The sequence below is a fragment of the Lontra canadensis genome, unplaced genomic scaffold (genome assembly GCF_010015895.1).
Source record: "Lontra canadensis isolate GAN:19392208 unplaced genomic scaffold, GSC_riverotter_1.0 scaffold27, whole genome shotgun sequence".
NCBI lineage: Eukaryota > Metazoa > Chordata > Mammalia > Carnivora > Mustelidae > Lontra > Lontra canadensis.
Genome location: NW_022631021.1, coordinates 6825146 through 6840208, shown reverse-complemented (window position 1 = coordinate 6840208; position 15063 = coordinate 6825146). Strand labels below are relative to the sequence as shown.

The 15063-nt window shown below is 36.8% G+C and overlaps 1 protein-coding gene across 1 annotated transcript in view; it reads right to left on the bottom strand.

The window, feature by feature from the left end:
- LMBRD1 (LMBR1 domain containing 1) overlaps positions 1-15063 on the bottom strand; it is a 134551-nt gene that overhangs the window by 72683 nt on the left and 46805 nt on the right. Inside the window, exon 7 of the mRNA XM_032864443.1 lies at positions 14060-14133. Coding sequence (XP_032720334.1) covers positions 14060-14133 — 74 coding nt within the window. The remainder of the gene's footprint in view (positions 1-14059; positions 14134-15063) is intronic.

Below are 15063 nucleotides of genomic sequence, written 5' to 3'. Positions count from 1 at the left end.
TTCTAGGTTGCCCAATTTGTTGGCATATAATTGTTTATAGTATTTTCTTATGATCCTTTTAATTTCTGTTACCAGTTTTAACTTCTTTTTCATTTCAGATTTGATTTTGTTTTTTTTTTTGTTTTTTGTTTTCATTTCAGATGACTTATTTTATTTTTCTATGAGTCTGGCTAAAGGCCTGACAATTTTATCATTTCAAGGAACCAGCTCTTTGTTTCATTGATCTTCTCTGTTGTTTTTTTAGTTCCTATTTATTTCTACTCTGATCTTTATTCTTTCTTTCCCTCTACTAACTTTGGGGTTGTTTGTTCTTCTTTCTCTAGTTCCTTTATGTAGATTGCTAATGTGACATTTTTCTTGTTGCTTGAGGTAGGCTTGAATTGTTATGAACTTGCCTCTTAGACCTGCTTTTGCTGCATCCCAGAGATTTTGGTATGTTGTGTTTCATTTTCATTTGTCTCAAGGTACTTTTAGATTTCCTCTTTGATTTCCTTGCTGACCCACTGGTTGTTTAATAACATGTTGTTTAGCTTCCACATATTACTGTTTGTTTGTTTGTTTACTTGACGGAGAGAGACAGAACAGAAGCACAGGGAGTGGGAGAAGCAGGCTTCCCACCAAGCAGGGGGCCTGATGCAAGGCTCGATCCCAGGACTCTGGGATCATGACCTGAGCCGAAGGCAGATGCTTAACAACTGAGCCACCCAGGTGCTCCACGTGTTACTGCCCCCAACCCCCGCCGCAGTTTTCTTCTAAGATGTAACTGATTTATAGTTTCATAGCATTGAGGTTGGAAAGATACTTGATATGATTTCAATCTTCTTAAATTTACTGAAACTTGTTTTATGGCATAACATATGAACTATCCTAGACATGCGTATTTGAAAAGAATGTGTATTCTGCTGTTTTAGGATAGAACGTTCTATACATATCAAAGTCCATCTAGTCTAATATGACACTGAAGGCCAATGTTTCCTTATTGATTTTGTCTGGATGGCCAATTCATTGATCCAAGAGAGTACTAAAATCCACTACTACTATTGTATTGCTATTTCTCCTTTTATTTCTGTCACTATCTACCATTTATATTTAGGTACCCCAAATTGGGTACATAAACATTTAAAAAAATTTTTTTAAAGATTTTATTTATTCCTTTGACAGACAGAGATCACAAGTAGGCAGAGAGGCAGGCAGAGAGAGAGGGAGAAGCAGGCTCCCCGTTGAGTAGAGAGCCCGATGCGGGGCTTGATCCCAGGACCTTGAGATCATGACCTGAGCCGAAGGAAGTGGCTTAACCCACTGAGCCACCCAGGCGCCCCGGGTACATAAACATTTAAAATGTTATATCCTCATGTTAGATTGAGACCTCTATTAATATGTAATGCCCTTCTTTGTTTTTCTTATCATCTTGGTTTCCTTTAAGTCTATTTTGTCGGATAGAAGTATTATTACCCCAGCTTTCTTTCCATTTCCATGGTGTATCTTTTTTCCATCCCTTCATTTTCAATCTGTGTGGGTCGTTACATTTGAAGTAAATCTCTTAAAAGCAGCATGTAGAAGGATCCTGGCTTTTTTTTTTTTTTTTAATCCATTCAATCACCTACATCTTTTGATTGGAGAACTTAGTCCATTTAAAGCAATTATTGAGGGGCACCTGGGTGGCTCAGTTGGTTAAGCATCTGCCTTCAGCTCAGGTCATGATCTAGGGGGGACTGAGTCCTGCATTGAGCTACCTACAGAGAGCCTGCTTCTCCCTCTGCCTCTACCCCTCCTCCCCACTCTAGCTCTCTCTTACTCTATAAATAAATAGTAAAATAGTATAAATAGTAAATAGTAAATAAATAGTAAATAAATAGTAAATCTTTAAAAATAAATAGTAAATTTTTAAAATAGTAAATCTTTTAAAAAAATTATTGACAGGTATGTATTATTTTGCTAATTGTTTTTTATTTTTGTGGTTTCTCTTTGTTCCTTTCTTCCCTCTTCCCTGTGGTTAGACTTGTTTTATTTAGTGTTTAGTTTCCTTTCTCTTTTCCTTTTGTAGATTTCCTAAAAGTTTTTTCTTTGTGGTTACTGTATTGTTCATATAGAATATCTCATGTAAATAAAATCTCTTTTAAGTTGAAAGTAAGTTAATTTGGAATACATCCCAAAGCTTTTATATTTACTTCCCCTACCCACATTTTGTATTTTTGATAACACATTTTACATCTCATTTTATGTATCCCTTCACTGATTATATAGATATTTTAGAAAGAGGGCACGCATGTGCACGTGTTTAGGGGGAGGGGCAGAGGGAGGAGACAGAATCTCAAGCATATGCCCACTGAGGACAGAGCCCAACATAGGGTTCAATCTTACAAATCTGAGATCATGACATAAGCTCAAATCAAGAGTCAGAGACAACTAACTGAGCCACCCAGGCATCTAATTATATTTTTAATTTTACTATTCTTGTCTTTAACACTTCATACTTTAGGGGCAATGAATTCCCTCAGCTTTTGCTTATATGGGAAACTATTACCTCTCCTTCAATTCTAAATGATAATCTTGCCAGGTAGAAAATTCTTGGGTGGCAGCTTTTCCCTTTCAGCACTTTAAATATGTTATGCTTCATAAATAAATGTTAGTTATGTCACTCCCTTGTCTGGCCTATAAAGTTTCGCTGAAGAATCTGATGGCATTAGAGTTTCCCCTGTATGTAATATGTTGCTTTTCTCTTGCTGTTTTTAAGATCCTCTCTTTATGCTTACCTTTTACCATTTTAATTACAATGTGTCTGAGATTGTTTCTTGTTGAGCTCATCTTGTTTGGAACTCCCAGGGCTTCCAGAACCTGGATGTGTTTTCCTCTCCAGATTATGGAAGTTTTCAGCCATTATTTCTTCAAATAATTTTTCTGGCCCTTTCCCTCTCTTATCTCCTCTGAGAACTTTTATTGCTATTCCACTTGATGTAGTTCCTTAAGTCCCTTAAATTGTCCTCACTTTTAATTCTTTTCATTTTGCTGCTCTGTCTAGATGTCTCCCATTACTTTGTCTTCAAGCTTTGCCTTCATGCTCCTGTTTTACCATTTCTGCTATTGAACCCCTCTACCGTATTTTTCAGTTCAGTTATAATTTCTATTTGATACTTTCTTGTATTTTCTCTGGCTCTGACAAGGTTCTCGTGTTCATCCACTCTCCCACCAACACTGCAAAGAATCTTTATGACTATTACTTGAATTCTTTATCAGGTAGGTTGCTATCTCCCTTTCATTAAAGTTTTTTAATGGAGATTTGCCTTATTTTTTGGTTTGGAATGCATTCTTTGATCTCCTCATTCTGCCTCTCTGTTTGTCTATATATTAAGTGAAATTGCTACCTCCCTCAGTCTTGAAGGGGTGGTCTTGTTTAACAGCTGGTTCATGTGGGCCATTAGAGCAATCTCCCTTGGCCATCAGAGCCAGACACTTCATATGGGCAACCACTCTATGGGCTACATGTGCCCACCAGTTGTGATACAGCCAACACTATTGTACGGGGAGGTCAGGGCTCAGGGCACTCACCCTGCCCAGCTGAGGCTCAGACACTGTGCAGGTAGACTGGGGTTCTAGCTGCTTGCCCATCACAGTTATGGCTCAGTCTCTGTGCTGATTAGGTGGGGCTTAGGGTGTCCCTGGAAGCTAATTACAGCTTACCTGCTGCTAGGGAAGGACACGGCTCTGGCGCTTACCAACCGAGTTTTATCCCATATGTAGCACAGGGAAGGTGGGACTCAGGTCACTGGACCAACTGGTTTGGGGCTTGGGTGCTGCACAGTGAGGGTAGAGTTCAGTGCACTTTCCCAGGCCAGTTACAACTTGGTTCTCTGCATAGGTTGGGCAGGATTTAGGGCAGCCACCTGGACTCATTGCAGCTTGGTTGCTACATAGGAGAAGTAGAGATCAGGTGCTCATCTGGCCCATTTGCAGCCCAATCGCTGAGTGAGGAGAACAGGGCTCAGGACACAAGCCTGGCCCTTTGTAGCTGGGGTGCTGTGTGGCGTGGGGTGCTTGCCAGCTAGGTTAAGAGTTAAGTGGGCAGAATATGTCCTCTAGTGCTTGCATGTTAGAGGGAGAGCACTAGAAATGGCACTCATCTGCTCTGTCACCAGCAAGTTAGAATGACATTCCAAAAATGGACTCCATCAATGCTTCTATCACCAGACAAAACGTCTATAGGTCCCTGCCTTTGCCACAGCCTCCTTAAAATTAGTTAGTGGTTCTCCCTCATTTACAGGGTAGGCACTTTTCAATTTGTGGCTTTTGTGCTGATCTCAGGGAGAGCTGGTTTGTATACAAGCCACAGCAGGATCTCTGTTACCGATCTTTCTATGATTCTCCCTCTCTTAACTCCCCGTTGATTTTTTTTTTTTTTAAAGATTTTATTTATTTATTTGACAGAGGGAGAGAGATCACAAGTAGGCAGAAAGGCAGGCAGAGAGAGAGGAGGAAGCAGGCTCCCTGCCGAGCAGAGAGCCCGACTTGGGGCTCGATCCCAGGACTCTGGGATCATGACCTGAGCTGAAGGCAGAGGCTTAACCCACTGAGCCACCCAGGCGCCCCTCCCCATTGATTTTCAAAACCAGATGTTTGTGGGGGGTCATCTTTCCAGTGCTAGCCCCTAGAATCAAGATGCCTGATGAGGGGCAGAATCTCCTTACTCCTCAAAGAGAGTTCCTTATTATGGGATACCTCCTGATTGTGGGGTCACCTGGGATGGGGTTGGGGGTGAGGCTGTGTCTTTGACTTGCCTACACTACTTGATGTGTTTCTTTTGTCTTTTGTTGTGGAGGTGCTGTTCTTCAAGTTCTCAGGTGGTTTTCAGAGAAAATTTATTCCAGATATAGCTGTAAGTTTATTGTGTCCATGGGAGAAGGTGAGTTCAGAGTCTTCTTATACAACTATCTTGAAACTCCCTCCATGGCTTTTTTTTTTTTTTTTTTTTTTAATTAAGGGAGAATATGAGCAAAGAACATGACCAAAAAGAAATCCCAGAAATCAACTAGTTCTATCACATAATATCAACTATTTATGGCACAATGTAACTAGATCTATCACATAATATCAACTATTTATGACACAATGTAACTAGATAATTAATTTTGAACTTATTACCCAATATTCAAATCCTTGTATTTTCTAATGAATACCTTAAAATCTTGCATTTTACATATTATTAAAACCTAAGTTAATGTTCTCATGATTTCCCCATCATCTCCCCTCCTTCCCGCCTCCCCTGCTGAAAAAATAGAAAAGATTGTTTCATATTATAAGAAAATTTAATTTAGACAGAGTAATTTTCTTGTAATTAATCAATTCTTACCGACTTTATGCTTGTAATGACTTTGGTAAAGTATAAAAAGGAAAGAATACAAAATATCATAGCCTTAAAACACTGAAAATGTAAATAAAAAAGTCTATGGGAACCAAAGTATCCCACAGCTCATCTAATCTTTCCTCACCAAGCTTTCCTAACCCAATTATCATTTGACCCATTTGTTTCTTCTAGTAGTTCCACAACTTTCTAAAACACTGAAAAAGAAAAACATAAAACTTGAAGACTTTGATAAATAGCAGTATTTACATAATAATTATTTACCAATTATCCACAGTCATATATGATTTTAACACACCTATGTTGTGTTAAACCAAATTCCAAAGCAAAAATATTTTGCTAACCACAGTTTATACCCAAATAAATCCCCTGTCCTCTCAAACACCTCCAAACAAGCTTATTTTACCCCAATGCTTATTTAGATGGATTTGGTCCTTAAGTAGAGAACCTCAATGTTCAATATTATTTCCCAAGGAATCTTTTGCTCTAGTCAATATCAACAATGTGGCCCTTATTTAGAGTCCATTGTCAAACACAAGGTCATCTAAATTCTCCTTCCTGGTCTGCTGTTCTCACTTTCTATAAATCCATCTTCTATACTGTTTCCAAAGTAATCTTTAGATACCCATGTCAGATTATGTCACTCCTATAATTAACATCCATTAAGATCTCCAGGACTAACTAGCATAGTTTTTTAAAGTGCCCTGGGAGGACATCCTAGGATTTGGGGTAGACGACTTTAAGGCCACTACAGGAAAAAAGAAGACAGGTAGCCACACAGGGATCTGCTACTACTTCAATCAGCGCAGTTCTATGTTGCACATCTAACTTTTTTGTGTATCAGAATTTCAGGTAAGGTTGTTCAAAAGTTGTTTAGTTATTTTCTCTATGAGAGGTAGAATTACGGGTCTTGTGAACAGACTGCAATTATCTAATCCTGGCATACAAACCTGATTCCTACCAACCTCATCTCATGTCTCACACCTCTGAATTGTTCAGTGTTCTTAAAACACTCTGGTTTTATACTACTACTGGCTTTGTCCAGTTTCCACACTTGAGTACATGTAGTGCCTTCAACTAGAATGCCTAACTTCTCAACCCTATTTCTTCAGCAAATTTCAGTGTCTTTCAGGTCTTAATTATACCAGGTCTGAGAAATATGTCTTGACTTGTAAATGTGCCTTGCTTATAACTCAATTATAGTACAAACGCCGTTATTGGTCTGCACACTTGCTTCATTGCTAGATCTGACAAACTTGGCTAATCAGAATCACTCAGAAAATTTTTAAAAACACAGATTCCTCAGCCAGACTAGTAACAAGTGCAGTAGACTATTTGGAATGTAAAAACTAGGTCTTAATTATTTTTTCTCCTACTTTTTCTCCTAATAATAATAAACCAAAAATTGTTTTAAAAAAGAAATCTTAATTTACATGAACTTATTTCCATATATGAAATTTATATATTTATTAGAAGAGCTGAACTAAATTCTGAAATAACTTAATATAAAAATCTTAGGAAATAAAGACATATCCTTGGTAACACCTTGTGGTAATATGGGACCAGAATACAATATCTTCTTGTGAACTTTTAAGTCTAAAAAGAACAGTAAAAGAAAGTTGTCATTGTTTTGGATTATGTACCTTTTAGCTTTTTTTTTTTTTTTTTGGACTGCATGTTTAAGTTTTAAGGATCAACAGGAAATTTAACTGTAATATTTAGATTATGATAAAACTAACATAAAACATTACATAACACACTTAATCATTACAACCTGAGGTCTTTAAATAATAATCTTCTGAATTTAGCCTCAGACTTCTTTGAAAAAAAAAAAAGTATAAAAAAGCCATCCTTTTCAGAAACAAAACATTTATTGCTTACTACTGCCCTCTAGTGAATTATCAAAGAATCAACAAGGCTAAAGAGATTACATCCTTTAAAATGCTTCTAGATTGGTCATAATTGCCTCCAATTTTATTTGTTCAAGTTCCAAAAATAAATCACCGTATGTATTAAAACCTAAAATGTTTGAATGAATACACATATATGTTTGAAAGAATACATACAAACTACAAACATTTTTTAAGATAATTTTTTAAAAATATTTTATTTATTTGTCAGAGAGCACAAACATGGGGAACGGCAGGCAGAGGGACAAGCAGGCTCTCTGCTGAGTAAGGAGTCCAATGTGGGGCTCTATCCCAGGACCCTGGGATCATGACCTGAGCCGAAGGCAGATGCTTACCCCAATGACCCACCCAGGTGTCTCAACATTTCTAATACCTTCTTACACTGCCCAGTTTAGAAGAGCACCTTTTCCCTATGTACCTCTATAATATCTAGAATAATAATTTCCAACCTCTGATCCTTGGATTACTGTAAAGGCTCAACATCAAGTACTACTTATACACTGCATAAATGTTGAGCATATATTTGTTACACCTATTATTCGAGGATATGTATGAGCTTATGACTAATGAAACAATTCATTACACATACTCAATTAAGATTTCTCCTTTAGGGGCGCCTCGGTGGCTCAGTTGTTAGGCTTCTGACTTCGGCTCAGGTCATGATCCCGGGGTCCTGGGATTGAGCCCATGGGGCTCCCTGCTCGGCGGGAAGACTGCTTCTCCCTCTCCCATTCCCTGCTCCCCCTCTCCCTCTTTATATTCCCTCTCTCACTCTCTCTCTCTGTCAAATAAATAAATAAAATCTTAAAATAAAAATTTCTCCTTCAATTATTCATTGACTCCAAGACACCTATATATTTTTTCACATTTAACACTGGATGCATCTTATAATCATCGGCTACAAAGAAGTCGTCATTGCTGTCATTACCTGCATGGTCACAAATTTGGTCACAGCTGGTTATATTATAGCTACTACTCTATTTGAGTTACATGCATTCTTGCTACCACTACTGAGTTTAACTGCCACTTAAAATGTTTTTAAGATAGTACTGTTGATTTGACATTGAAACAAAAAGTTAATGTGCAAGGAGAAAGAGAACAAAGGAGCAAACAGTGAAGCAAATATTTATTGAAACAAGGAGCAGGGACACCTGGGTGGCTCAGTGGGTTAAGCATTTGATTCTTGGTTTCGGCTCAGGCCATGAAAATGAGCCCGCATGGGGATCCGCACTGAACATGGAGTCTGTTTGAGGTTCTCTCTCTCCCTATCTGCCCCTCCCACATGTGCCTACTCTTGTTGTCTTTCCTCTCCAAATAAATACATAGATCTTAAAAAAAAAAAAAAAGCATAATTCCATATTTTCTTACAAACCAACTTTATGAGCTTAAAGGAACATACCCAAACTAAAAGCCATTTCCATTTGCCCCTCACATGGCAAGACAAGAAACAACAAAAACAGCTTACAGTTAACAGTGGGTATGTTAGCAGCTTCAAAGAAAATTCCAGAGACCAGTGGAGGACTTAAGAAATGCTGCATCATGAATTCTCTTGAAAGCATAAAAGAAACAATCTTGTACAATAAAACATGGACAAGAATAACTAATTTTAAAAAGTGATTCAGAGGGGCGCCTGGGTGGCTCAGTGGGTTAAGCAGCTGCCTTCGGCTCAGGTCATGATCTCAGAGTCCTGGGATCAAGCCCTGCATCGGGCTCTCTGCTCGGCAGGGAGCCTGTTTCCTCCTCTCTCTCTGCCTGCCTCTCTGCCTGCTTGTGATCTCTCTCTGTCAAATAAATAAATAAAATCTATAAAAAAAAAAAAGTGATTCAGAAGACTCAGATTGCAAATGTGAAGTTTTAAGGTACACTTTTCCAATTTATTTCACTTATACTTTCTTTATTATGTATGGAGAATGATATGTTTTTTAAAGTATTTATATAAGTTAAAAAATTAAGAAACAGAATTATTTATATGTATAAAAAACTCACACTAAGTATAAAACAAAAATTATAAATGATAAGAAAATAGGCAGGTACCTCTTACAATAAGGAGCACAGATTCAATGAAACAGTACCACATGGAAGGCTGAAAAATGACTTTTAAAGAGCATTTCTCTCTTCAAAGACTACTAAAAACCAATGCTCTATTTCTATTTCTGAATCCTTAATTTACCACTTTAATTTTCTTTAATTAGTTCATATTTTATATTAAATATATATAGATTAGCATAATGTCATATGTGTAATACGTGTGTGCATATAAATATACATGTGTATATATATATATTTTTTTTTTTAAGATTTTATTTATTTATTTGACAGAAAGATCACAAGTAGGCAGAGAGGCAGGCAGAGAGAGGGGGGAAGCAGGCTCCTTGCTGAGCAGAGAGCCCGATGTGGGCCTCGATCCCAGGACCCTGAGATCATGACCTGAGCCGAAGACAGAGGCTTAACCCACTGAGCCACCCAGGCGCCCTACATGTGTATATTTATATGGACCATATGACATGATCAAGTTTTCACTGATATGTGTATATAATAAAAAGTTCAATAGTCACTGTTTCTACAGGTACTTCATTTGTCCATAGGCTACGTTTTGTATGAAAGTATCATTATTCAACATTTCCCCACTTGGTGGCACCAAAAAATTAAAATATCTACATAAATATTTGTGTCTAGAGGTTTCATTTTTTTTTAATTTAAAAAATAGCATTCCCTTTCAATTTAAGATGAGAACAATAGGCAAGCTGTATGTTGTCTGACATTCTTCTAATATTAAATGCCTAATTATTAGGTTATCCCTTAAGACATGGTAGAGTAGATACAATCCTGGTAAAATTTAAATAATCAACTAGTTTCTAAACCAAACAATAATGGGTAGCTAAGAAAATCACACTCTACTGACACATTACAAAAACTTTTCTGGTCTCAATACTAACAGTTACAGAGTCTACAGTAATAGTCTTTAATAATTAGTTCTTTGTCCTCAGGGTCAAAGTACTCTAAGTATTAACTTTCCACTTTGGGAACTTTAATTAAGATTAACCTCCTGGACAGCCTGCATGGCTCAGTTGATTAAGCATTCAACTCTTGATTTCAGCTTAAGTCAGGATCTCAGGGTCAGGAGACTGAGCCCTGTTTAGGCTCAACACCAAGGGTGGAGCCTGCTTAAGATACCCTCTCTCCATCTCCCTCTGCTCCTTCTCCTGCTTGCATGCATATTCTCTCGTGAAGTGAAGTGAAGTAAAATAAAATAAAGTAAAATAAATAAATCTCTTCTACTTTCCAAGAATATATACTATGCCCTCTTTCCATGTTCGACCATATGAAAAACTCAATTCTCAAGTCTTTCCATAACAAGCTAGGACAAAACTTTCTATCTGCAAGCAAATATGATAATTAGTACTATTAACCACCTCTCTATAATAAAACCACCTATCTATAAATAACTGATTTTCAACTAGCTTTTTTAATAAAGTTTGAGTATGAATGGCCCATTTTTACAGATGGGGAAGCTAAGTTCAGATATTAGATTTTATATAAAGACTTTCACTCATAACTAGTGCTCAGGTATAAATGCCATGCTCTCCCCTTAAACAGGGTCTCCTCTATACACAGTAGATAGTAAAACTGGCCAGACTGGTTTGGTAGCAAAACATCCTTCCACTGAGTTCTGACATAAATGATGTTTGTCTGTCTATCCCTTCCCCCAAGTAACTACCACCCAACTTTGAATACCTCCTTTGACTTACTCATCTTTTCATAAACCACCTTCTCAATGATCATGATACAACTGATATTAGCATCTGGTTTACTTTCACTACAAGATGTGGAAAGAGCTGTAAATTATAGTTTACTATACTAAACTGTGAATATTTAACAATTTGAGCTACCACTGACTGCTGGGTGACCAATAAATTCCAAGACCTGGTAAATTTCTAAATTAAATCCTCACAATCTTATTAAACATTATTCCCAGTTTAGAAATGAGTAAATTTAGATAGTAAAGTTCAAGAGATGCACAGATTTAAAAAGAATCTACATATAAGACTCTCTACCAAGGATCACATTTTATTGCTTATGCTACTTAAAGAAAAAATAGAACTCTTAGATAGTATGACCTGACTATACTGTTAAATTGGACCCCCTCCCCCTCTGGACTTAGATCTTAAGGGACCCCTCCCTACCTATTCAGCATACTTTCTATGTCTTTTAGCTTCCCAACCTAGGCCCCATCATAAAGTCCTCTGCATTCTAAAAAAGTAAAGTTCTTCTAAGGATATCTTAACTAAGTTGGTATGACTATTTTATTTGGTTTGATTATTTAAATGATAACTTTCAGTTTGAGTTAGAGTAATATAAAATACTAGTTCAAAATATTTACTTTACAGTAATATCATTCCCACAGGGAAGCTCTCTTTCAAAGAATTTTAATAATTTCACAGATTTTTCCCACTCCCATTCATCACTGCCACAGCTTATGTAATTCAGAGCCACCAGAGTAATAGTGTTAAAATGTTAGACAAATCTTACTACTTCTCCATTTAAAACCTTCCAATGGTTTCTAATCTCAATCAAAATAAAATTCACAATCCTAACCATGGTGCATAAGGCTCTACATAACTTGGCCCCTGGCTATTTCTCATCTAAATCTCAGCCATCCCTCCCCTGGTTAACTGAGCTCCAGCCACACCGGCTTTGCCTCTTTGCTCTTACCTGAACACAGCATACATGTGCCTACCTCAGGATTTCTGCCTATTCTTGCTTCATGACTGGCTCAGTCACTTTACTCAGGTCTCTGTCAAGTGTTAGAGAAGTCACTCCTGACCTTTATAGTAGAACCAGCTTCCAGTAGAATCAGTTCCAGTAGAACCAGCTGTCTTATTTTTTTCATAGCAAATACCATTTGACTATTGGAAGACAATCTTCCATGGGTCTCTCATTTTTGCACACCTTGCAAACCAGGCACAAATGCTCATTTTTTTTCTATACTATCTTTTCAAGAATGTTTATATAGAAAAATAGCTTTGGAAAACAAAGACTGCATCTTCCTCTGGAGCAAAAGGCAAGTAGACTTCCTGTCCATTATAAAAGCTTTAGCTTCCCTAAGTTCAAAGTTCCTCTTCTATATAAGAGTATCATCTGGTGTGCCTCACATTGCCTCATCGGAACCAAAACTCAGGAAACCAGCACAAGAAAATGCTAATGCTACGGCTATTGTTATTGCTGTAATATAAAAGTCTCCGTCTTTGACTCAGAAGTCTTGCATTTATAGCCAACATCCACAGAACTATAGCAGGCTACAAATAGGTTAAAATCTTAGATTTTAGACCCTTCAAAGTTCTTGATGTTGACTTTACATATTGGTTTCCTCTTTTTCCATTGGTTTCTCCTAACTAATCTTTTATCAACTGTTATATACTCGTTTTCCTATAATTTTCAAAGCAGTTTTACACAGTATCATTTGACCTTCAAAAATCTCTAAGAGGCATTTTTTTAATCTCATTTAATGGGAAAGACACCGACCCAGGAAGGCTAAAAAAACATGCAAAATTACCTTACCACATCAATCACAGAATAGCAATTAGAGAACAGGCTGAACTCCTAATTTGTTGTTAATTTGTGACTGTCTCTTACAAGACGAGGAGGGTATCTGCGTGGCTCAGTTGGTTAAGTCATGATCTCAGGATGGTGGGATCAAGCCCTGCGTGGACTCATGCTGAGGAAGGAGCCTGCTTGGGATTCTCTCTCTCTTCCTCCCTCGACCCCTCATCACCCTGCTCATACCCTCTCCAAAAAGGTGGAAAAAAAAAGAAAAGACAAATAAATAAGATAGCACACATATATTCTGTAAGATGGAAGGATAATTATCCACTAATAGTAGGACAAATTCCTTATGTAGTAATCCATGGAAAAAAAGAGCAATAAAGAAAACAGATGATCCAAATAAACACCTGACAGAGATTAAAACGCATGCATTTTAGAATGCTTTTATTCTAAATGATGACCCTTGAATAATTATGTAACAAAATTAGATTCTGCTATCACACTAAAAGCCCATTTCTTTTGTGTCTAAAGACAGATATATCAGAACAATATCCAAAAATGTTTTCTTTGTAACCAGTATTTCCCATTTCTGCAAGAATTAAGAATTCTGTAAACAAACTCAATTAATCTGAAAAGATTCTAGATAATTTAAAGCTTCCTATACCACTCTCTTTCAAGAGGTAGGTAAGAAGCACTTATTGTTGGTTTTTCCTCTGTAATTTGAGCAAAAATTTCAAAAAGCAGACTGTACATAAGTTTGGCAGGCTGTAACTCATACCTTACTATCTCCAGAAAGACTGGAAAAAAAAAAAAGAAGGCAGTTTCTCAGAGAATAAGATTAGAGTCGATATGCTAAGGAAATATTATATTATTTAACATATCTAACTTTAAAAACTCCATATACCCAAGTAGGATGAATCTACTACATCAGTAATAGATACTGATCTACATTTCAGAGCTTATAAATCACTAAATCTACTACTGCATAATATATAACCATCTTCAAGGTTCACAAGTTATAAAATGTTTCTGAATATTAAATTTTAAAAATATAGATAAAATTACTGTGACTAAGTAGTGACTTAGTAGTGACTCCTTTTCAATAAAGAAAACTTAAGAAAATGAAAAAGCAAAGCACTAAAATATTAAAGAGGAAAATATAATTAATTGAATACATGACTAAGGTAAAATGAAATTGCTTCATAAAGTAATTTCTTAATTTTAACTCAATTATCACCATTACACTTACTGTGTAAGTTATAGCTGCCAACATTCCAATCAAGGTCAGAGAACTAATAGAAAATGACAATGCAGCTAAACCATCTGCAAAGGAAGCAGAACTTTGTTAAAAATGTACACATATACTATTAAAATGTTTATATTCAAAAAGTCAATATAAAGATATAAAAACTGGGTTTCTTACACATTCTGAAGGAAAAAACCTAATGTGTATTCCTCATCTTTGAAGTGCCAACTCCAAGGGGAGAAAATCTCTGCACCCAACATGGGGCTTGAAACCACAACCCTGAGATCAAGAGTTACATGCTTTATTGATTGAGCTAGCAAGGTAGCCTGAGAAGAGAGTTTGGGTTTTGTTTTTTTTTTTAAGATTTTATTTATTTATTTGACAGACAGAGATCACAAGTAGGCAGAAAGGCAGGCAGGGAGAGAGGAAGGGAAGCAGGCTCCCCGCTGAGCAGAGAGCCCCACTTGGGACTCGATCCCAGGACCCTGGGATCATGACCTGAGCCAAAGGCAGAGGCTTTAACCCACTGAGCCACCCAGGTGCCCTGAGAAAAGAGTTTTTTAAAGGGCTCTTCACAAACTGATTTGCAAAAGATCTTTTGGATTAAGATTTTCTTTCTTTCACTTCTTAAAGAGAGAAAGTATTATCTAATTATTGAGCCTAAAATGAAATCACAAAAATATTAGATGCTCAAAAGGTGGCAAAAAACAGTCCTAGACTTTCTGAATGGCAGTCCTTGAGAAATAACATTATGTAGGAAAGCCACTGACACTGACTACTTCTCTTCCCTCTGCCCTCAATCCTGATACTCCCAGTTTCTTTCTTAATTTTCAAACACGTTTTCAACATACAGTCTAAACTAAAATTTAAAGAGTTTACTTCATTCTTTAATTTGAAAGGAGTTAGACTGCCCATCTGGCAGGTAAAAACAAAACCAAATAAAAAGCAAACACAAACAGGAAATAAACTCCAACAAAGTACCAACACAGATATACTATGTTAACAAG